The sequence below is a fragment of the Trachemys scripta genome, chromosome 9, assembly GCF_013100865.1.
Source record: "Trachemys scripta elegans isolate TJP31775 chromosome 9, CAS_Tse_1.0, whole genome shotgun sequence".
NCBI lineage: Eukaryota > Metazoa > Chordata > Testudines > Emydidae > Trachemys > Trachemys scripta.
Window position 1 is genome coordinate 46,524,797 of NC_048306.1, and position 24,757 is coordinate 46,549,553.

Below are 24,757 nucleotides of genomic sequence, written 5' to 3' on the forward strand. Positions count from 1 at the left end.
CGGGTCTAGGGAAGCCCCAGGAGGACCCGGGCTGGGAAGTCTTGAGCCAGCCAGGGGGAGCTGCCGTCCTGGGCTCTCGGCGGTGCCTCTCACAGCGAGCCGCACACGCTCGCCTTAGAACTACTATACCCAGCAGTCAGAGCGGCTGGGTAGGTGGTGTTTCCCAACATGCAGCGCGGCTCGGGCGGAAGCGCCCCCCTCCCCGCGCTGGTGACTACATTTCCCGTGAGTTCCCGCGGCGTAGGGAGCGTCTCTGGCGGAAGTGCACGTGCTCGCCGAACGGAGGGGAAAGCGACTGGGGGAGGCAGGTAAACAGCGCACCGGGCTGGGGACTCCCCCGCCCGGAAAGTGAGGCCGCGGGTGCAGGTGAGAGGGGGCGGGAGTTGGTGGAAGGCTCAAGAAGAGGGGGTAGGGGTAGGATTGGAGGCAGGAGGAAGGTGGAAGGAATCTGAGGGGCAGGAGGAGGGTCTGGGGAGTGAGAGTGGGCTTGGGGGACAGGAGGAGGCCGGGGTGGATGGATCTGGGGACGGGGAAGGAGAGTAGGAGCAATAAAACAGTAGGAGGAGGGGGTGTGGGGCTGGGCCCAAATGGGGACTAGAGGCAGAAGGAAGGAGTGTGGGGGACAGGTAGAAGGAGTAGGGGTGGGAGTTACCACCCAAGGAGAGTGCTGAAGCTCAGGGGCAGAGCCAGGGGCTTTCCACCCAAAGGATGGAGAAGCCGCATCATGCAGCAACATTTGTTAGTAGCGTCTGTGCAATAGAGGAGGAGTGGGATGTCCAAGTTGTTGGCTGTTGTCTGTACACCTGTGGGGTGTTGCCAGGAAGCTTCACCCAGAAACATTGCAGTCTTCTTGATTTGCCTCACTAACAACATCTGAAGTTGCTGACTGGAATCTAAACATCTCATTTAACCTTCCCTGTTGGTGCTGTTTTTCTGTAGCCTATCTTTATCTTGTTTACTTATTGCATTTCTCTTCTCCTGGGTAAGCTTGTTGGTTTCACTTTCAGGTTCTGGTGTATAGGTGAATGCTACCTTGCTGAGCTTGTAAATGCCTCAAAAGGGTTTTTAACGCCAGTGTCCAAAACAAGTCCCAATATTCTGCTTGTACAAATCTAAATATTTTGGCATAAACTGACAGTCTCTCTTTAAAGAGTGGGAGGAAAGGGACAGACTTCCGACAGCAAAGCTGTCCCTTTGTAAGGAGAGCTGCCATATAGAAGTAGAGGTAAACAGGAGGGAAAATAGTGAGATGATCTTGAGGGAAGCTTTGACAGTTAAACACTATTGTTCTGTAGGTGAGAGTTGTATAATCTCTTGTTAGAGACAAAGACAATTGTGAAACCAAATTAGCTTTAAATGTGGAGGGGGTGGGGAAGAGAACAAATATTACTCAATAATTACAAAAGCGAAAACTAAGTTTGCTGTTTTCCCCCCTGTTCTGGTTAGGTGCTCGCATTGAGTGATGTGTTCTGGGGGATGCTGGAAGTGGAAACCAGAAGACTGTGGAAGTCAGCTAGCTTCTGACTTTGCATGTGGGCTTTTATGCAAACATAAGAATGGCCCTACTGGGTCAGATCAAAGGTCCATCTAGCCCAGTATCCTATCTTCCGACAGTGGCTAGAACCAGGTGCCCCAGGGGGAATGAACAGAACAGGTAATCATCAAGTGATCCATCTCCTGTCACTCATTCCCAGCTACTGGCAAACAGAGGCTATTCATATATTGAGATACACCTATCTCATAGAGCTGGAAGGGACCCTGAGAGGTCATCGAGTCCAGCCCCCTGCTTTCACTAGCAGGACCAAGTACTGATTTTTGCCCCAGATCCCTACGTGGCCCCCTCAAGGATTGAACGCATAACCCTAGGTTTAGCAGGCCAATGCTCAAACCACTGAGCTATCCCTCCCCCCCCTAGGGACACCATTCCTGCCCATCCTGGCTAATAACCATTGATGGACATATCCTCCATGAATTTATCTAGGGTTTTTTTTTTTTTTTTTAACCCTGTTATCGTCTTGGTGTTCACAACATCCTCTGGCAAGAAGTTCCACTGGTTGACTGTGCTTTGTGTGAAGAAATACTTCCTTTTATTTGTTTTAAACCTGCTGCCTCTTAATTTCATTTGCAAAAGGGGTGGAGAGGTAGAATGAAGGCTGACTTTGATGGGAAGCTAGTCAATGAACTTGATGGAAGTTGTAAGGAAAGTCTGTTTTATTTTTGTTTTTTTCCCCCTTCAGTCTATGCTTGGTAAGTTGTTATCTCTCAACAATAATTAAACACTGAAAAGGGGACACAAAATGAGAGAATCATCAAACTTGGATTTAGTAAAAGCAAGGTTTTACAGAACTCAAAAACAATAGAAACATATCAGTGACGCAACAAAAATTTCAGTGTAAAATCTCTTGGCTTGTACTTACCTGAACTATGTAAGACTGTGTCAGTGCATGAGAACCTGAGTATGAAATTGATCAGGTATGCAAAGTGCAACAGGCCAGTTTATTTTAGTTCATCTCTGGAACTAAATGTCACTATATATACATCATATATACTTGTTCATAAGCCAAATTTTTTTAGTAAAAAAGGGAAGCAGCAGAGAAGGGGGTCGGCTTATGAACGGGTATAGAGAGGGAGAGGTGGGACACAGCCCCTCCCCCCAACAGAGGGAGCAAGGAGAGGCAGCAGAGCCAGAAGGGAAGAGGCGGGTCCAGAGTCTCTCTGCTTCTGGCCACGCTGCTCTCCCCCCAGCATCTGAAGCAGCTGTAGCTACGGGGTTGGCAGGCTGCAGCTGTGCCGCTTGGCCCCAACCCCAGAGCAGGTTGTGGCACGCCGGAGTACGCTGTGGCCTTGCCGCCCAGCCTGCTGGAACATGCTGCGGCCACGCCGCCCGGTCTGGCCCACCAGAGCATGCTGCGGTCACACTGCCCAGCCTGCCGGAGCAGAGCCTGCCGGAGCAGCTCCAGCCAGGCCAGAGACATCCTCCCCTGGCCCTCCCCAGATAAGCTGGGAAGGGATGGGATGGGGAGAGTGTGGGGGTCCCGGGCTAGGGCTGGGGTCATGTGGGGGTGGTAGCAGGGGTTACTCCTCTGACCCCCAGCTTCTCCCCCACAAAAAATTTCCCCACCAGTTGCTGTCCCAGCCCATCAGGGTAAGCCACTGGCACGCCGGAACACTTTGTTTACTTAGGTTTACCTCTGTGCCTGCGGACGCTCGAGGTAAACAAACCATCTCGGCCCACCAGCGGGTTATCCTGATGGCCAGGGAGCCAAAGTTTGCTGACCCCTGAATTATAGGGTTGGCTTATGAACAGGTCATAAATTTTTTCCATTTTTACTTATCAGTCTGGGGCAGGGGGAGGGTGTCATCTTATAAATGAACCGGCTTATGATTGCGTATATACGGTAATTTAGGCCAGTGGCTTAATTGGATTCAAAATAAGAATTGGACACACTCACGGATAATAAGAAAATCTACAGTTACATTTGCTAGGAGGAAAAATAGAAGGGATATGAACCTTCATGTTTCAGAACATACCTCAACAGCTGAATTACGTAAATTAAGTTGTCATGGGATAAGAGGGAAGATCCTTTCATGGATTGAGAACTGGTTAAAAGACAGGGAACAAAAGGTAGGAACAAATGATAAATTTTCAGAATGGAGAGGAGTAACTAGTGGTGTTCCCCAAGGGTCAGTCCTAGGACCAATCCTATTCAACTTATTCATAAATGATCTGTAGAAAGGGGTAAACAGTGAGGTGGCAAAGTTTGCAGATGATACTAAACTGCTCAAGATAGTTAAGACCAAAGCAGACTGTGAAGAACTTCAAAAAGATCTCACAAAACTAACTGATTGGGCAACAAAATGGCAAATGAAATTTAATGTGGATAAATGTAAAGTAATGCACATTGGAAAAAATAACCCAACTATACATACAATATGATGGGGGCTAATTTAGCTGCAACTAATCAGGAAGGATATCTTGGAGTCATTGTGGATAGTTCTCTGAAGACGTCTATGCAGTGTGCAGCGGCAGACAAAAAAGCAAACAGGATGTTAGGAATCATTAAAAAAGGGATAGAGAATAAGATGGAGAATATCTTATTGTCCTTATATAAATCCATGATACGCCCACATTTTGAATACTGCGTACAGATGTGGTCTCCTCATCTTAAAAAAGATATACTGGCATTAGAAAAGGTTCAGAGAAGGGCAACAAAAATGATTATGGGTTTGGAACGTGTCCCATATGAGGAGAGATTAAAGAGGCTAGGACTTTTCAGCTTGTAAAAGAGGAGACTAAGGGGGGATATGATAGAGGTATATAAAATCATGAGTGGTTTGGAGAAAGTGAATAAGGAAAAGTTATTTACTTGTTCCCATAATACAAGAACTAGGGGCCACCAAATGAAATTAATGGGCAGCAGGTTTAAAACGAATAAAAGGAAGTTCTTCTTCAAACAGCGCCCAGTCAATCTTTGGAACTCCTTGTCTGAGGAGGTTGTGAAGGCTAGGACTATAACAGGGTTTAAAAGAGAACTAGATGAATTCATGGTGGTTAAGTCCATTAATGGCTATTAGCCAGGATGGGTAAGGAATGGTGTCCCTAGCCTCTGTCAGAGGGTGGAGATGGATGGAAGGAGAGAGATCACTTGATCGTTACCTTTTAGGTTCACTCCTTCTGGGACATCTGGCATTGGTCACTGTCGGTAGACAGGATACTAGGCTGGATGGACCTTTGGTCTCACCCAGTATGGCCGTTCTTATGGGCTAGGAAGAAACTTCTTTAAGGAGCTAGTTATTTCATAATTGTCTGTTAGGGAGTTTCTTTCACTTTTCTGTGAAATATCTTTTACTGGCTGCCTGACTAGATGGGAAACTGGCTTGACCAATCATGGCAGCTTTTGTGTTCCTGATGCTCAGGCTGAGAGATGCAAAAAATAAATAGCCTAAGTACAGAAAAGGATGTTATATTTTCATATTTGTTTTAATGTAAGGTGGTGTTAATGGTAGGAATATCTTTAAAGGGACACCTGTCAGGTCAAAATAAACTAATAGCCACATGGAAGCTTTGGAGGATAGAATGCAAACTTTTCTTCATTTTAAATTAACAAAAATGAGGGAGAGCTAAAAAGAAGTTTGTCTCGCTTTCTGCTGAAGTCATCAAGTTTAAATATTCACTATAGAGGTCAAGAAGGAATCTGTAGTCTATCAATACAAATGTTGCTCATGCTAGTTTTCTTAACATATGTACTGTGGAACAACACGTACCATGCATTGTCTGTACTGAATCTGATTTGGAGAAAACTGTTTTTCTGGTGACCTTAGGAGATTTCCCAACATAGTGATAGGGAAGGGATTGTGTTCTGTATCCCTTGTTGGTCTTTGTGCCCCCCACAAGCAAATAGAATCATATCAATCTAGGGCTGGACGGGACTTCTAGAGGTCATCTAGTCCAGTCCCCTGCACTGAGGCAGGACCAAGTAAACTTAGATCACCCTTGACATGTGTTTGTCCAACTGTTTCTTAAAAGCCTCCAATGATGGGGGTTCCACAACCCCCCTAGGGAATTTATGCTAGAGCTACCCTCAGAGTTAGAATGTTTTTCCTAACATCTAATCTAAATTTCCCTGGCTGCAGAGTAAGCCCATTTCTTCTTGTGCTACCTTCGGTGGGCATGGAGAACAATTGATCATAGTCCTTCTTATAACAGCCCTTAACAGATTTGAAGACTTATCAGGTCCCCCTCAGTTGTCTTTTCTCAAGACTAAACCTTCCCAGTTTTTTTTACTTTCCTCATATGTCAGTTTTTCTAAACATTTTATCACTGTTGCTGCTCTTCTCTGGACTCTTCAATTTGTCCTCTTCTTTCTCAAAGTGTGGTGTCCAGAACTGGACACAGTACTCCAGCTGAAGCCTCACCCATGCTGAGTAGCGGGCAGGACAGTTACCCTTACTTATGATGCTCCTGTCAATACACCCCAGAATATTAGCCTTTTTTGCAACTGCATCATATTGTGGACTGAATCATATTGCATCCGACGAAGTGGGCATTCACCCACCAAAGCTTATGCTCCCAATGCATCTGTTAGTCTTAGAGTGTCCTGTGGCACCTTTATATTGTGGACGCTCATTCAAGTTCTGAGTTGCTATAATCCCCACATCCTTTTCCATAGTACTACCACCACCTATTCAGTTATTCCCCATTTTGTAGTTGAGCATTTGATTTTTCCTTCTTAAGTGAAGTGCTTCACACTTGTTATTGAATTTCATCTTCTTGATTTCAGGCCAATTTTCCAATTTGTCAAGGTGGTATTGAATTCTAATCCTGTCCTCCAAAGTGCTTGCAACCTCTCTCGGCTTGGTGTCATCTGCAGATTTTATAAGCATGCTTTCCACTCCATTACTGAAGTCATTAATTAAAATTTTGAATAGTACCAGACCCAGGACTGACCCCTATGGAAGCCCACTAGATACATCCTCCCAGTTTGATAGCAAATCATTGATCATTAGTCTCTGAGGGTACGTCTATACTTACCCGCTGGTTCGGTGGCAAGCAATCGATCTGGGATCGATTTATCGCATCTTGTCTAGACGTGATAAATCGATCCCGGAAGTGCTCGTAATCCTGCTCCATGAGAGGAGTAGGTGGAGTCGACGGGGGAGCCTGCCTGCCGCATGTGGACCCGCGGTAAGTACCTTTAAGTTCGAACTAAGATACTTCGACTTCAGCTACGTTATTCACGTAGCTGAAGTTGCGTATCTTAGTTCGAACTGGGGGCTTAGTGTGGACCAGCCCTCAGTAATTTAATCTAGACTGCATTTTCCTAGAGAGCTTATGAGAATTCCCTTATTTCTTCTCTCTCCCCCAGTTCTGAGTTGTGGCTACAGTCTTCTAGTCAAGGAAGACTATGGAGTTCTTCTTAGTGAGTGGGGGCAGTACTGTTGAGTGAAGAGACATAACCGCTATGTCTGTATTGATTCCTGCTCCATGCTAGCATGAAGAATGAGCAAACAATCTAACTCTCTCAGATGGCAGCTCAGCACTTATCTGTAGTCTAGGCCTTAGTTCTGCAAAGTCTCTTGCTGCTTTTCATCAAAGATGCCAAGCACTGTAGTGCATTTTGGGGTACTTGACTGCATAAGTATGAAACCCCAAATTGTAGAAGACTGAAACTGTACAGTGTCTCATGACTTCTTCCTTTCCTCTTCCTCACCTCCTGATTAAGTTACTGTCATTCACTTTCTTGGGTCTTCTCTGAAAGATCACTGGGAAACTTCAGCTAATGCAGAATGCAGCAACCTGTTCACTTACTGGTCTTCTGCATATGGTGTATATTGCATCATTATTTTGACTATACTGGTTACTAACTTGTTTCTAGGCATGGTTCAGGACATAGATTTTGATCTGCAAGGTGCTATATGATTTGGGTCTGGTTTATTCTGCAGACAGCATTTCTTCTATCCATCAGCCTGCAGTTGAAATCAGTTGAGATTCTTGCTAAACCCCAGATTTGAAATCTGGCAGAGTCATCTTGAAAGAGGCCTTCAACTCCTGTAATATATCCATCCTCCTCTCCCCCCTCTTGGACTGGCAGTTTGCCTTGCGTGTGTTGCAAGGCCTCTTCAGTCACTCAGGCTCTTTCTAAATAAGCTAAGTAGCTCCAGATTTTCTTCCAGGAAGTTTTGTGTTGGTCTTGTACAGTTTGGGTATTTCTAAATGTTATGTTTCTAATGACTGTAAACGTGCTTAGAGATTGAGGGTACATGTTTGATATACTAAATATTCAAAGCATTATTTATTAGTGAATATTGATGCCTTACTTCCCCCTTCCCCACTATAAGGGTGGAACCTCTTTAATGTTAGCATTTAGGAATAGCACAAATAATTTTAATTGCAGTTAGGGGGAAGATTTTATCCAGATTGTTCAGTTGACCAGTGGGAGCTGCAGGGGCATGTGTGGAGTCCCCATGGCTGCCCCTGTGCCTAGGAGCTGGACATGCCAGCCGCTTCCGGGAGCTGCACGGAGCCAGGGCAGGCAGGGAGCCTGCCTTAGCCCCGCTGCGCCACCAACCGGACTTTTAGCGGCCTGGTCAGGAGTGCTGAATGGAGCTGCCAGAGTTCCTTTTCAACCAGGCATTACAGTTGAAAACCAGATGCCTGGCAACCCTAGTCATGGGTTTTTTTCCTAGTTATGCTATACTGTTTGTATCAAACAGTGACATTCTCCTGTTAGACCAAAATGCATCTCTTACCCAGTGACCTGTAGTGCTTCAGTGGTGGCTGTGCATTGCAGTGTGGGAGACTTGGGGCTGGTCTACACTGGGGGGGGGATCGATCCAAGATACACAACTTCAGCTACGCGAATAGCGCAGCTGAAGTCGAAGTATCTTGGATCAAATTACCTGGGGTCCACACGGCGCGGGATTGACGGCTGCGGCTCACCCGTCGACTGCACTACTGCCGCTCGCTCTGGTGGAGTTCCGGAGTCGACGGTGAGCGCGTTCGGGGATCGATATATTGCGTCTTAAAGAGACGCGATATATCGATCCCGGATAAATCGATTGCTACCCGCCGATACGGTGGGTAGTGAAGATGTACCCTCATGCTTGATTCCTTATCCTCTCCTACTGCAGATGTAGTTTGCATCCTTTCCCCACCTCTAGCTGAAGTAGTGGTGTCTCATGCCATTCTTTGAGGTAGATTAAGGAGGGGTGTTGAGTCTCTAAAGTTTTCACCTAAAAGGAGCCCTGGAAATGTAAGAGGGAGGTGGAAAGGAAATAATACTTACATCTGTACAGCACCTTTCATCCAAGAGCATAAAGTACCTTAACATATGCCTCTTGTTCAGCCTCATTTTTTTTCTAAGTGGGGAAACTGACACAGAGGTCAGATGACTTGCCAAGGACATGCCACAAGTTAGTCTGCTGGCCATTATGCATCCTGTCTCTGGTGGATTTTTGGCTTATGCTGAGGAAGCATCATTTGTGCTCTAGGCATAATATCATCAAGCACTAATAAAGACAGCCGCTTGCTGTGTAATGGGGTGGAGCAAGCTACAGTTCTACAGTGGTTTTGTAGCCCTGTTTGCTCTTTCAAGATCATAGTCAGGGATCCTAGTCTGCTCCTGCGTCTCATGAGAGTATTAAGTCTCAGTAAATTGGCTTGTACAGAGTTGCAATTGTGTTTGGGATCCAGTCTATTTTTGGCTTGGCTTTCTTCTCCATTTAGGCTTTAGATGGTAAATGTCGTGGTTTTCTGCTGGAAGGTTTCAAGCGATGAAAAACTTTTTAAGTATAAGGGTAATATAGTTCTGAAATAGGCTTCCAAGAGAGGGTTTGGTGTTTGTTTTTAATTCCCCTCATTGGAGGTTTTTATGACAGATTGGACAAACACCTGTCAGGGATGGTCTGGATTTACTTGGTCTTGCCTCAGTGCAGGGTGCTGGACTTGATGTCTCATGGACCTTTCCAGCCCTACTTTCTGTGATTCTATGATTTAGTCAGTCCTGGCATGTGCCTTTTTATATCATCATGGCCCCACTCTAAAATCACCCTGGTGACCACAGCATATAAATAGGTAGACATGTCCAGTGGGCTATGCCCTTTTCCTACCTTTCAGAATAATGGAGGGAGGTATTTATTTGGTAACTGATGCACTCAACCGTGTCTGGTTGCACTTGGGCTGAATTCTTGCTGTATGAGATTCTTAATACTATAACACTCAATAAGAAACTTCCCCAGCTCTAGCAATGTGCTCTGAAGATCCATGGACTCAGGCTTTCCCAGACCAGAGGTGACAAGCAGACTCCACAGTCATCTTGACTGTGGAGTCTGTTTGCCTCATCTGGTCTGGGTCTCCTTCCCTGCGCTGGTGTTCTGCAAAGGTGCAATGTAGTGTAATGGGCGTGTCTGCAGAACTTCTCTATAATTCTGGATGAGAGATTACTTAAAGCAACTTGCCCAGTTTGAAATCTGATTAGGAAGAGGTCAAGACAACTTTTCTTCCAGAAAGGTCTATCTCAAGACACATAAGGACACTTCTGTCTGACCAGACTACAGTGATGCACTCCCTTGCAAACGGGCCAGTTTATGGACCTTGATTTCTCTAGATATCTGTCTCTGAACTTTTGGAGGAAGGGGGTTGTTATGCTTATAAGAAGCACACAATATCTTTTTCAGGGGAAAAGGTAATTTGCCGCGTTTATTGAAGATACAACAATTAGCATATGCATTCGGTCATACCACACATACACACACACTATCCTGCCAGTCGATGTTATAGTTACCGGTCCAGATCAATCTAGTGGCCAGGGAGGTTGATCCTGGGTAGGTAGGAGCCAGGTTCTGTCGGTCGTGACATGATGCTCTGGGGAAGTCTTGGCAGGATGAACTCAGTTTCATGGCAAGGCACCCTGTTTATATAATGATTTTTCCTTCATTGGGACCAATGAGTTTTGCACTGTCATGCTGTAATCAATTGTTGTTTGACGAGTGCTTGTTTTCTTAAATTGTTTTTCTCATCCTTTATCTTGTTCTTTCATCAAGTCTCTCAGGGAGTTATCCCATGCTGGTTTTGATTACAGCTATCTCGTCCCCATTGATAGGTGCCTGTCTCATCTTTAGAGTCCTCAATCTGCCCTCCCCTGACATTTCAGTAGGGGCATGTTGCAGCCTCCTGGCGCTCTTGCATCTGTCTCCAGTTCCTCCCTAGACCATCTGGTTCAGCGATGCCCTTCACACTTATCTCAACACATACATTCCTCATTCACACACAAAACAGAATTAATTTACAGAGAACATTTTGAACAGGAACATCAAGTTGCAATGCAAAAGAAAACAATTAGCATTCTTTTACTTATTTGAGAATGCTAAACCTACAACAAAATGGTGACCCTCAAACGTCTGTTACTGCCTTAAAATCAGTCCAGACACAAAGAAATTCTGGCTAATGCATCTTTACTAATGGCATATCAAGCCATTCCTGTCTGCTATTCAAAAAGGGTGGCTGGCAGGATATGGTCAATCATACATCAATACATTTAATACATGCTACATTATTACCTCATTATTCTTTATCCTTCATTCTAAATCATACAAAATACAAACATAAAATCCTACTACTACAGGGTGAGTAATAGTTCTCTTGTATTGGGCTAATGCACTGCCATGTTGTACCACCCAAGAGGTCTGGCTTACAGCAAGTAGGTTTCCAGATATTGTCAGGAAGGAGCAATAGATTGTTGTGGTCAAGCTTCTAAAGTCTCTTTCATAAGTAACTTGTAGATCAGTGCAAGCAGGTCACCTCAGGTTTTTACGATCAGATATGTCTCAACCAGGAGAAGAGCTGATGGGGACTCCTTGAAAGCATGTTTTAAACCCCTTGTTAAATCATCATGCAGAGCAGATGGCTTAAGCGCTGCTAATGATGATGGCCTGCAGTCCTGTAGGCCTTTCTCTGTGTAACTTACTGTTTCGTCTGTGAAATAGATATTCTGCTCATTGTACAGATGCGGGCAGGTGGTGGGGAGATACGAACATAGTGAGGATAAGAAAAAGGTGAAAGGTGCTGTACAGATGTAAGTATTATTTCCTTTCCACCTCCCTCTTACATTTCCAGGGCTCCGTGAATTGATAGAATGGCCAGAACCATGAGTCCTGACTCCTAGTCAGTCCCCTACTCTGATCACAAGTGAAATGCCCTGTGGGTATGGTGTGTGGTTTTTGTTTTTTTGGTTTCTATTTTTATGTATGTGGACAAGTGCTCCATTTCATAAGTGTCTGTTTCATCCTGCAAAAGAATCCTGAACGTCTGTGCTGCAGATGCCAATTTATCTGCCTGACATAGAGGAAGAAAGCAATAGCCTGTAAAGGGATCATGACAGGAGTTAAGGCCACCTGAGCTTTTAGGGAACCTTACTAAACAAAGCATTCTCTCCTTGAAGTGCTCCTGCACATTTAAAAAAATAAAAATAAAAACAAGTGCAGTTCTGTAAGAGAAGATGGGTGAAGTAATGAGAGAAGTCTTATTTCTTTATAGTAATAAAGGACAATAGCGAGACTTGCATGCCATAATCACAGTTGTGCTATCTGTAATGTTGGGGAAAATAGCTCTACAAAGATGATGGCAAACAGAAAAAGGTCACCAAATACATTTATTTGCCACTGTAACTTTTTGTTCTCTTTGGCTAGCCTTTTTCTTGCAAATCAGAGATGAGAACAGTGCATGCTGAGAGAGGAGCCTTCAAAGCCCCTGAGAGCTTGCTTGCTCACTTCCTCAAGCTGGTAGGGCCTTGAAGCTGCATAAGCAGACAAAACAGCTGCAGAGTGAGGATAAGCAGGAAGCTTGCTGGCTGCTATGCAGGTAGCGGGGATAGTGCTGAGAAGCCAACAGGGAGTGACTGTAGCACTGATGCAGGGAGAAGGATGCTGCAAAAAAGGCTTCATGACAGTTTATTGATGGGATGTCAGTCCTACTGCTTAAGCCTAGATTTATGTCCTAACCAGGTTGTTCCCTCTGGGAGTGAGAATGGGTGGGAGTGATTGAGGCAAATACAAGCACTTTGAAATATAAAGGTACATGGGGAAGTGGGGAGCCCATCAGCACAGCTTAAAGACGCAAGAAGGACATAAGTGCGGCTGGTAAACATATGTATCAAGTTGCAGTCATCCAGAGACACTGATTAGTTCTGCTTTGAGCAACCAGTGCAGAGCAAAGGAGCAGCAGGAGTAGGAGTAGCACTCTACCTCTAGCGGGGTGAGGCTGAAAGCCCATTAATTTGGGTCTGAAGATTGACTATTCTAGACCAAGAGGGAAGTGAAAGAGGCAAATTCAGTGAACCCTAGGGTACTGGAGGGAAATAGTGCTGTGATGGCTGACAAATGCTGGAGTGCCCTTCGCCCTGCCCTGCTTATTGCTCTGTTTTCATGTAAGAGGCCAAGGGAAAGTAAGTTTGAGCAGCTCTCCTGCGTCTGGGATTTCATCGATTCAGGGTGTATTCTCTGGGTTTATAAAGCTCTTCCATCTGAAAGTCTCCTTCAGCAGCCCGGAGCACTCTAAATCTTTCATTGCTCTGCTCTCCTGCTTATCTACTCTTGTGTCCTATCACATTGGCTTTGCCAGTGATGCAAGCTTGAACACCTGTCTGTTCCCACAAATGTCTCTATGCTGTCTTTGCTGATTTTCAGCATGGAATGCCATTTCTGACTTAATCCATAAATCCACTATCCTATTCTTCAAATCCCTCCTCCTGACACATTTCTTGTGATGCCATCATGAGTTGGCAACCTTGCATGGCACTCAGCATTCTTTAATACAATGATATCAACTCTATTAGATTTCAAACCACTAAGCTATGCAATAGCTAACCTATGTAACACTGTGGTCTTAGCATCATTGCCCCTCTTCTTGCCTTCCCACGTGCGTACTATTGGCATACTCACCATCTAATTGGAAGTGAGATTCAGCAAGTACACTTCTACCCTGATATAAAGTGACCTGATATAATGCAGTGCTCCGGGGGGGGGCCTGCGCACTCCGGCGGATCAAAGCAAGTTCGATATAACGTGGTTTCGCCTATAATGCGGTAAGATTTTTTTGGCTCCCGAGGACAGCGTTATATCGAGGTAGAGCTGTATGATTGCTAGCGCAGAACTCTATCTCTCTGTCTAAAGTGGCTGGCCCAGTGGGACCTTGATCCTGAATTGAGGCATCACAAACATCAAATATAAGCCCTTGTGCAGAATTAAGTGTTTAAAAAAAAAAAAAAAAAAGTAATTTTATGCTCACATTGCTAGAGCAGACCAGGGGTTGGCCTGATAGAAAGGTAACGATAGTTCTTTCAGTACATGCTTTCTGGGTTCAAAAGTTAAAGGCTGCTTTATGGTCTGGTGCCTGCTACTTCCTCTTTATGTGCCTTTCTCCTATTTTCATGCATAATGACGCTTGCACATGGTGGTGAAAGTGCTGGCCAGAAAGAGGTTGCTGAAGTGCAGGTTGTATCAGGTTGTTTTGTGCCTGCTGCCACCTATGATGGACACTGATATGATACTTGATTGCATAGAATCATTTCAAGACTCAGTAGTTCTGCTGTATATACTAGGGAATTGGTTTGTTGCTGTAAACAGCGGTTGGTACCAAGTTTACAATTCAATGCTTGTTTCCTGTAACGGTGTACGTAATGCAGAAGGGACAAAACCAGCAGTTCAGTGTTTCTACTGGGAATCTGGTACTGACCCGCTATTGTCAGGAATGGGTCATTTTCCTACTGTAGATGGAGTCCTGTTGTTTTAACTGAGATGGAATATGTGGGCCCAAAGACTTAAAGGTGTTAACATGACCCTGAAATTGTCCAACATTAAACAGTTTAAACAAGGTTTGGGGTTTGGCTAATATTTTTTTAATTAATTAATTGAGATATCCTATCTCCTAGAACTGGAAGGGACCTTGAAAGGTCATTGAGTCCAGCCCCCTATCAAGTTTGGTATCTAGTGACCTTAGCCTGCTTTGTACCATGGCAAACACACCATGAAACATTCTTTTAATCTTTTATTAAAGATGTGTGTGTGGGGGGGGAGGGGAGACAGTTAAAGCATTTGAAATGTATGTAAAGTATTAAATAAGGTTTTCATTTTAGCAATAACCCTTGTTGCCTTTCCCTTGAGCTCTAGAGAGCCTTCAGAAAGGAAAAGAAACCTTATTTGACCATCTTTCAGATATCAGAGGGGTAGCCGTGTTAGTCTGAATCTGTAAAAATCAACAGAGGGTCCTGTGGCACCTTTAAGACTAACAGAAGTATTGGGAGCATAAGCTTTTGTGGGTAAGAACCTCACTTCTTCAGATGCAAGCCTCTGGAAATTTCCAGAGGCTTGCATCTGAAGAAGTGAGGTTCTTACCCACGAAAGCTTATGCTCCCAATACTTTTCCAGAGGCTTGCATCTGAAGAAGTGAGGTTCTTACCCACGAAAGCTTATGCTCCCAATACTTCTGTTAGTCTTAAAGGTGCCACAGGACCCTCTGTTGCATCTTTCAGATGGCATCCAAGATAACAGTCCTTTCTGGGGAAAAGAGAAGAAGTTTAGCTGAGATGACCTGGAGGAAGTGTTGTTGTTAAAGTCCGATCTAGTTTCCTAAATGACACAATGAGAGAGAGGGACAAGAAGGAAGAGAAAAGAACAGCAAAGATAGAAAACGCAGCTGCTGTTGACTCTCACTGCTGAAAAACCCAGGCACAGCACAGTCTGATCAGCCACTTCAAGACCTGGCAAATTTGTATTAGCATCAGGCTGTTTAGATCATTGCATTTAGTTGCCTCTCTGGTCACAGGCTTGCAAATTTTACAGTCCAGGCTAGCCAAGCCAGACTCTAATTAGGCAGAAGGAAAAAGAGACAGAAAAGAGAAGAAATAAAGAGGGGAAGAAAAAGAACTGGCGGGGGAGGGGAACGAGCATGCAGCAGGTGATAGTCTTACATCCAGGTCAGTTTCCCCAAGCCAATGGCTCATGGGGCTGATGTGTTTAAGGCATGTCAGTTTCATAGCCAATGGTACCCCAGGGAGAAATGTGGCTAGCAGCACATCCAAACGCCTTTGGCTGCCCTAACCTGCTGGATCATTTGGCCACTGTGTGAACTGGAGATGGCCTTTCAGTGTGAGATCAAGTGAGACTCAAAAGCACAACTTTTGGGGTTGTAGTTGAGTTAAGCACTCAGCCACTGCACTCACTCACATCCCAGGTGCTAGTTGGGTTTAGCTGCAGCTGGTAGAGGTGGAGGTGCTGCTATCATCTGAATCCTCTGTCAGGACATCTCTCAGGTTAGGATGAAGATGGTCTGTGGGTCCAAGAGACAGTGGGGGTGGCAGCCATGATGTTGAAGCTCACTCTTTCCCCTTTTTTCAGTCAGCCAGAGTTGCGGTAGCCTCCTCCTTATTTCCCCAAAAAAGTCTTTTCTTTTAAGGAACCCAAAAGGGAGTGATGGGTAGAATACCCATACCCTCATTATTTGGTTTACCAGTTAGGTCTAACTTCTGACACGCCAATTCTGGTCTCACTGTTCTTAAATACCAGGCATGATTTTAACACAGTTCTGGAATTGTATCCGTAGGTCTCTTTGTTTGGACTAATTCAGTCTTTGTCTCTCTTTTGTACCTTTTCCCATCATTTGATGTTATTGTGACATTTTATGAACTTCGAATCACTTTTTACAGTGGAGCTCACAATTAGGGTCAGTTTGTAGGACCAGTTACCACAACCGTCCATCGAAATGATAGATGCTGGGTTTATGGGCAAGGAAGCTACCACTGAAAATGCTGTGATTTGGTGCCTTTTCTTGGCCTTTTACAGTCTAAGGCCTAGAATAAAACACCTCGTGCCCACTGAAAAGAAAGTACCAGGGAAACTAGCACAATCCTGCTTCCAGTATGAACAGGGATTTGATCGCTTGGCATTCACAACACTGACTTTCCAGTCATCCCGGTCGCTTCAGCACACAGTCCGATGGCTCTGCCAGCCATGCTTCCCAAGTTCAAATCCATGGTGATGTGCACAGCGTCTGTTTCAGTGGCTGAGTGCAAGATGGATGATATTGGAACTCTCCAAGTGGAAAGTGAAAAATAGTAGGCTCCCTTGCAGGGTCAGGAGGCGTTCTCTTTACATATGCGCTAAGCAGAAAAGAGGCTTATGGATGTACTGCACCTTTTAAATCTTGGGTCCCCTGACAGCAGACTAAAGTGTTGATATTCCACTGATTAACACAGTCTGCTGCCAGCTAACAAGTACTTCTCTACCGTCTTGCTAGACTCAGCATAGCCCCAGTCGCTTGGATGCTTAAACCCTGAATTTGATAACCACATATCCTCACATCCTATGAATATATCTTCCCACCAAGGGATGCAGTCTGAGGAACATTCAGTCTAATTTTAAAAGATGCAGAATGGCATGCTGTGAGTGTTTGTTTTTTTGTTGTGGGAGTCCATGCATGTTGATATTTGATTTGCCTAAAGCATATGTACCTCATTAACTGCCAGACCAAGAGATGCTACTGGGGAAATGTATATGGTGGTTCCAGAACTGTAAGCTGCTGGTGTCTCACCTGTACTTTGGATCCATAATTTACTAAAATCAGGAAACCTCTTTAAAACAACCAGCTAACCCACAGAGATTTGTGTGCATGCATTAGCATGGGCATTGGTGCATTATGACCACTACTGGTACAATAATCATAGTCTTGCTCCCCTTGTCTGTTTTGAGACAGGGGGCTACCCTTTGCCCCAAAGAGCTTACAGTCTGAGATGGTCTTTCCATTATATGTAGCATGTCTTGTGCAATGGAGCCATGCAATACTAACTTGGGAAATGTGAAAATTGTGACTCTCCTGGGAGAACTGAAAACTTCATTACCTTGAAGCAAACTCCTTTGCAACAAATGTTTTCTCTTGGTGAGGAGATTGGAAGGGCAATTAACTGCATGTAGTCCCATGATGCATATCCTGCATCAAACCAGGATCTTGTAGCGAGGTCAGCATAATTCTACCTATCTTATTGAGTGGTGCCTAGAAAAGGGGAAGAGGAAGAAAGATGGGCTGCAGGTAGTGGCATCCGGTAGAAATATTGAACAGTCTTACGCCTTCCTTGCCCTCTATGCCAAAGATAGAGAGGTGCTGTTAAGATGGAATTACTGTGCTCTGCTGAGAGGGATCTGTAGAGGAAGTGTTATGAGTCCCCTAATCCTGTGTGTGTTGTGTCTCTAGCTAGTGTGAAGCAATGGCCATCCTGTTTGTCGTTGTTGCCAGAGGCACGACCATCCTTGCCAAACATGCCTGGTGTGGAGGGAACTTCCTGGAGGTGACGGAGCAGATCCTGGCAAAGATACCATCGGAGAACAACAAACTCACCTACTCACATGGAAAGTGAGTAATGCTCTGTCTTCTGGAGTTGTGGGGAAGGGGGAGAGAAGGGACCTGCTTGGGGAGAAACTGAGTTTGGGCCATTTCTACTTAGTGATGTATTAAGACCTGAGAAGGGCAGTGCTCCCACCCACCTTTTTTTCTTATGCTAAAAATTCAGGTCTTGAATGCCCTGTGAAGAACTAGGCGGATTATGACATCACATGTCAAGATTGAAAGCTGAGCAATTGATCTAATCATGCTTTCTGAAGTGGTGCTGAACATGGGATGCCCTGGGCTGCACTTGCAGTTCTGCAGAGTGTAAGGGCACCAGGTTTGCTGCACTGATTGCTGACACATCTTAAATGTATCAGTAGCCAAGATGTCTCATTGCTCAGGCAGTTCTTGGAAACTGGTCCCTCTAAGAAACCAGTGGAGTTGGTATTATCCTCTGGTATGGCTAGGAGGATCTTTGTACTAGGAGTCGGAGATTCAGGGGACATACCCAGAAATAGTCACCAACAGTGAGGGAGGCCAGAAGGGTGCAACTGGTTATGTGCAATTTTGGCTTTGGGCCATGGAGAGCGAAATCTGTCTGGGATAAGGCTTTAATATAGATTTATTTAAACTGTCCTAAAGTGTGCTGACTCCCTGCCTTTACAATGGTGTGTGACCCAAACTGCCAGGTACAGAACTGTGGCTGGACCTCAATGGCACAGGTCAGATGGATGGTTTCCCAAAGTTCAGGGTGTTTCATTTCAATTGCATCTCTAATCTAGATCTGTAATCTAGAGTAACCCCAGACTTTCCCTCACACTGTAAAGGTCATGGGTCCAAAACTTGGTGCACTTTAGGATTCCAAGTGTGCTTTCAGGTAACAAGTGGCTGGACCTGCCTGCTCCATTGTTACACACAGGCTGGCTGACTAAATTTGTAGGAATCCCACAAATTATAGCTCTGACTGGGGAGGACTTTGATTGGGAGCACTTCTAAGTGTTGTATTTTAGGGATGTATCTCATTGAGTTGGCCTAGAATCTGCTTTGCAGTCTTCAATTTTTACAAAAATACTAAATCTTAATCTTGAGGATAGCTCACATTCCTTACTCCAATCCTGAGTTTCTCCTTAAAGCCAAGCTGGGCAGTTGGCTTGGCATGCCTCCATTAGTATATTTGATGCATGCTAATTGGGCTAATTCCTGATAGAGAGGCTCTTGGCTCTGCAGTCTGTCTCAACTGCGCAGGGAGCTCAGATGAGGGATAATGATTACTAGCAGACATGTCTGCTTCCCAAGTGTGCTATGGGTTACACGTGACATGCAGCAGGAGTGTATACACCCCAGGCCTTGAGGGAGCTAATCTTGGAACTGCCTGAAGATATCAGCCTGGGGGTGGGTGGCTATAACTGGGGCAAGGGAGGATTATTGCTTTATTAAACACTTTGCTTGAATGGGGTGAACTGCATTTCCCAGACTTTCTAAACTACTGCAGTAGGATAATGCACAGTGCAGGCTTGGAGCTATTGGGCAGCTCTGAGACTAGGCACACTCTGTATTCAGTATGAAATCCTCTCCCCAGCCAGAATCGCAGGGGCTCCCTCCTTGCAATCTAACTGCAGTGTTTGTATGCCCATAACAAAATGGGGAGAACCACCCCTTAGATTGGAACTCCTCTGTCCGCTGTCCTTCCACAGGGGAGGGAAATGGGCAGATTGGCTTGAATTCCATACACCTCCTTTTGAAGAGTGTTTGGAAGGTAGGACGTCTTCTTACTTGTGTTCAAAATCCTCCAAAGAGCCCGGCTTCCCTACTTGGGACCAGGCAATTCCTTCCCTCCCCTGGGACAGAGCAAAGATCATGGCTTGGAAGATACAGTTCAGTTCTGTCCAGTTGTGGTACTTGAGGTCACCTGAGCAGGGCACCTAGGGTGGCCTGAGGAGAGGGCTTAGCATTCAGAACTTAGGCAGTTACTTTCTGCCCAGCGTCCTGGCCCCCACAGACAGGGAGACCTGGGAATGCTCTTCCCCCTGTGCCAGAATGTCTGGAGTCTCTGCTTCTAAACCAAAAACAAACTCGGAGAGAAAATAGCTGAAGTCTGGTGTGTCCCTGTTAATGCAGAACTTTAGGAGTGAATGCCTGATCTTGCTGCACCCACTCCTGAAGCAAACACTCTGTCGTTTCAGGGTCCCTACCTAATGCTGTTTAGCATCTGGACTGCCCGATGCTATCCATTCTCTGCTGCTGCCATGAGGGAGCCTTCTGACATAGAAGGGATAGGGTTTATTCCCATTTTGGGAATAGGGTTGGGCTTTTAGGGGCTCACAACCACCCAGTAAAAATCAAGACCATGTCCAGAACTCCTAGTGTGGGGGGGGTCTAACTCTGTGTGTGTGTGTGTGTGTGTGTGTGTGCGCGTGCGCAAACACACAGGTGAAGCAGAACTGGACAAATTGTACTAGGTAGACTGCATCTCTCAGGAATGTTGTGAGACTTAATTAAAGACTTGTCCATTGTTTTTTACATCCTTGGATGAAAGAGGCTTTATAATAATTCAAAAGTATTACTAAGATGCCCTTCTAAAACCTGGGACGAACACTGCTGTTGTACTCATTTATAGGTGTTTAATAATGCAGAACATCAGGGTTGCTTAAGTGTGTCAGTCTAGGTGCAAATGGAAAAATTAAGAATGAATGCAAGATTTAGAGCAATGTGACTGCTCGCTATTTCCAAGGAGTTGCACAGTTAATTAAATGCAGCCTAGCCGTTGGAGGATGCCAATCACCATAGAGCTGTTTATGTAAGCAGCTGATGGAGGCTTGTGGAGGCATTTGATGGAGGCCTTTGAAATTGGTTTAGTAAAAATATTAATCCAGTTATTGATACAACTTTTGTTGTGGTAGCACCCAGAGAGCCCAATCGTGAACTGGCCTCCTTGTGCTAGAGAATCATAGAAGATTAGGGTTGGAAGAGACCTCATCTAGTCCAACCCTCTGCTCAAAGCAGGACCAACACCAACTAAATCATCACATCCAGGGCTTTGTCAAGCCGGGCCTTAAAAACCTCTAAGGACGGAGATTCCACCACCTCACACATTCCAGTGCTTCACCGCCCTCCTAGTGAAATAGTTTTTCCTAATATCCAACCTAGACCTCCCCCACTGCAACTTGAGACCTGGGCCAGAAGATTTTAAAATGGAAATTTCATTGCTTCATTAAGCAAATTATTGTGTGGACACACTAGCTACACTTTTTCAAGGAATTTATGTTGGCTTGCTTTGGTAGGCACGATTGTTTGCTTTATACTTGGGATGATGTTGTATTGAATCTTATCTGTGGAAGCCCCTTGATGGTTTTACCTTGGTATGTTAAATGATTAGTACAATGCGTAACTTTAATACATTTGCAGTTACCCAGATGTCCCACTTGGCTGTTTATCCAGGGGTGGCCAAGTGTGGGCTGTGAGCTACATGTAGCCATTGGGATACCAACATGTACCACTGCCCACAGCTTTGTTATCTTTAGTTCTATGCAGGTTACAATACAAAGGTCCCAGAAGAAACATGCGGTGATCAAGATGGAGCATGGCATACTGGGACCTGTTTCTTTTCTGCAAGTCACTCCACTCCTTAATTTCTGTGTGCCTGGCAGATAGCTGTTTGAACACATCAGACATTGGGGTCTTCTACAGCAGTTCATGGAGTCTTGTTGGCAGCTCTAAATAAGATTTGCTGTTTTTTTTTTCCCCCCTTTTTTTGCAGTTATCTATTTCATTATATCTGCCAAGACCGGATTATATACCTATGTATCACAGATGATGTAAGTATTTTGGATAACGCTACTATGCATACACCCTGAACATGGTAGCACTTTTCTCTCTGTGCGTATCCATGAAAATCAATAATGGGCACAAAGCCATGGGCTCTTCAGTGGCATTCCTGCATATTTACACTGGTGTAACTCAGAACATGGGCCCCTCTATCTAAAGTCAAAGTTCAAATATTTTAGTTCAGTCTACCTCAATATCCAGCTGGTGTGTGTATGGGGGACAACAGTGTCTCCTTCCCACTGCACCAACTTCCCCTGCTGCTTTCTACTTGCAAGTGAGTTGGTAAGATTCACCCAGCTACAATAGAACTACAAAGATCAGGTGACTTTCACTCTGCAGTCATCCCTAAGGCATCCTAGTCATTAGTACAGTACACTTAAGCTTTGCCCTCAACTGTGGAATAAAGTACAAATAGAAGCTGTGAAGTCATTTGTCTTTGTTTCCCCTTAAAAAGTAAATAAAGCACAGGCTTGCTTTTGAGCTTTGTATGCCTGATTCCAGTGGGTATCCAGGGAGAAACAGACTGATACTAAAAAAGTGACTGCTGTTAACAAAGAGATTAAGAGGAAGAGGTAGCAAGGCTTTTGCAGGGTTATGCACAGCATGGTCATTCGTATTTGATCAAAGGTGGAGGGTCTCTAAATGGTTACATATCTTTTAAGCTTTTCTGTAGGCCACCTATCCCACAGTTTCCTAACTAGAACGTTGTCAGGTGACTTGCAGTTTTCTGCCTGATGTGAACATTTTGTTTTTACTTTTAGAACTTTGAACGTTCCAGAGCCTTCAGTTTCCTGAATGAAATCAAAAAGAGATTTCAGACTACGTACGGTTCAAGAGCACAGACAGCACTTCCATATGCCATGAACAGCGAATTCTCCAGTATCTTGGCTGCACAGCTGGTAAGATACATGTGGTCAGAAGGGGCTCTCTAACCAGTCTCATCTCTCCCTTGTAAATGCTCCTGTTGTTGGTTTTAAATCAGTGGTTCTCAACCAGGGGTATGTGTACCTATGGGGGTATGCAGAGGTCTTCCATGTCATCAACTCATCTAGATATTTGCTTATTTTTACAACAGGCTACATAAAAAGCATTAGCAAAGTCAGTGCAAATTTAAAATTTCATACAGTCAGACTCCACTCCCATCCTTGGAAAGAGTTCTTCTAAGTAGGGAGGAGAGTGGTGTTTGGAAAGAAACATGCATGCATGCATACTTTGTAATAGCTTGAGCAAAGCTGTGTTGGGAGCTCCTGCCTGAACATCGATGCGCTTCTCATCAGCAGGACTCATACACCTGAGGAGTATGTAGCCTTTCTAGGACTGGGCATGTCTAAGCACTTGATAGTCATAAGCACAGCCTGATGTAATCTGCTGTTCTGAGACTGGAGAATTTCCTGTAGAATCCACCCTTTGTCACAGATCTTGCTCCAGTCTCAAATTCCATATTGAAAATCTTTCAAGGGAATGTTAAAAATATGAACTGAATGTAACGAGACTGCCCGTAGTCTCAGGTAATATGGAAACAATAACTTTGAGTGATTAACTGCCCCATTCATTTCAATTAAGTGTTGACTCCTAATGACAGCTTAACGGCAACACTCTTTTATTGTGGATCACTTGAGCAAAAACATTATGCTAATATTCTTATCCAACAATCCTAAACTGCCTCCTGAGTGTGGAAAGCTTTCACCCTACTGCTCTCACCCAGCTTCCTTCATAATGATGTTGATTATGCAGATAATTAGCATACTGGAAATGTGGGGTAGCACAAAAGGAAATACAAAATATCATGCGGTTGTAGTACTGCTTGTAGTATTCACTTTCCTATTGAATTCAATAAAATCCACTTGTATAATTAAATGAAGCTGGTACAGAATTTCCAATCAGTTTGCCACATTAGAGCACCACAGAATTTAAGTCTAGCTTTCTGCAGTGTACACAGGGCCCTGATAACAAACTTTGTGACTAACCTTGCAGTTGCAGTTCCCTTTTCCCCGATGAGGATTGATGCACACAAGAGAAGTGACTTGTCCAAGACACTACAAAATCAGCTGGGACATAAACTCTGTAATCTTAGCTTCCACCTCAATTTTTATTTTTCCATGTCCCTCTGCCTCCTGTAATACCTAGTACTTGTCTAGGGTTCTTCACCCATAGATTTCAAGCCATCTACAAGGGTACTGAAGTAACAGGGAAGATAAACCTGAGAATCTCTGGGTAGAACTTCACGTGTAAGCTTTTGGAAATTAGTAGCAAGCCAAAGTAGATGTAGGAAGTGGTTGAAAGCAGTCTGCAAGACCTGTACAGATAGAACACTGGTACAGTAACTCCACACTTAACGTTGTAGTTATGTTCCTGAAAAATGCGACTTTAAGCGAAACGATGTTAAGTGAATCCAATTTCCTCATAAGAATTAATGTAAATGAGAGGGTTAGGTTCCAGGGAAATTTTTTTCACCAGACAAAAGACTACCTATATTATATTTGGATTATTATTATTGGATATTATATTTGGATTATCTCTCTCCCCTCCCACTTCCCCCAGCTTGCCAGCACGCTCTTTAGGAGAGAACGGGGAGCTGAGATAGGAGAAATTGTTTTCATTCTAAACAGATCTGTAGCATCACTGACTCAGTTAATCTGTTACAGAAACACCACTCGGAGAACAAGGGTGCTGATCAGATTGTGGAGACACAAGCCCAGGTTGATGAACTTAAGGGAATCATGGTCCGAAACATAGGTATTTATCACTTCACTTCCTGCTCTGCACATAGCGTGCAACCCTAGGTCCCAGGGGAGCATCCCTTTCGGAGGCATTCCCAACGGTATTGTGAAGCTGATGCTTTATGGGAAGCCAAGGTTTACCTGCCATCTTCTGCAGTGGTAACCTGGTTGAACAACAGAGTCTGCTACAGTTGACGAGTATTCCATGCCACATACAGAAGTACTCTGAGTTTGCAGAGGAATTTGTTTGCACTAAGATTTCACTGTGAGTGGCAGATTGGGATTGAGGAGTTGTGTTGCAGACCAATGGTGGATGCACTCCAAATTCCAAATGCTCAAT

At 44.5% G+C, this 24,757-nt stretch overlaps 1 protein-coding gene across 7 annotated transcripts in view; it reads left to right on the forward strand.

Annotated features, from left to right (window-relative positions):
• Positions 1 to 222: 222 nt before the first annotated feature.
• The window catches only part of VAMP7 (vesicle associated membrane protein 7), a 32,491-nt gene continuing 7,956 nt past the window's right edge, over positions 223 to 24,757 (forward strand). For 2 of the 7 annotated variants that reach the window (XM_034781263.1, XM_034781270.1), the window contains exons 1-5: positions 236 to 366; positions 17,741 to 17,899; positions 21,630 to 21,687; positions 22,459 to 22,596; positions 24,343 to 24,433. In XM_034781263.1, the coding sequence (XP_034637154.1) occupies positions 17,754 to 17,899; positions 21,630 to 21,687; positions 22,459 to 22,596; positions 24,343 to 24,433 (433 nt within the window). In that variant the 5' untranslated portion in view covers positions 236 to 366; positions 17,741 to 17,753. Of the gene's footprint in view, positions 367 to 11,508; positions 11,574 to 16,914; positions 16,935 to 17,740; positions 17,900 to 21,629; positions 21,688 to 22,458; positions 22,597 to 24,342; positions 24,434 to 24,757 lie in introns of those variants that run through there. The other 5 variants (XM_034781265.1, XM_034781266.1, XM_034781269.1 and 2 more) reach the window with 5 other exon arrangements.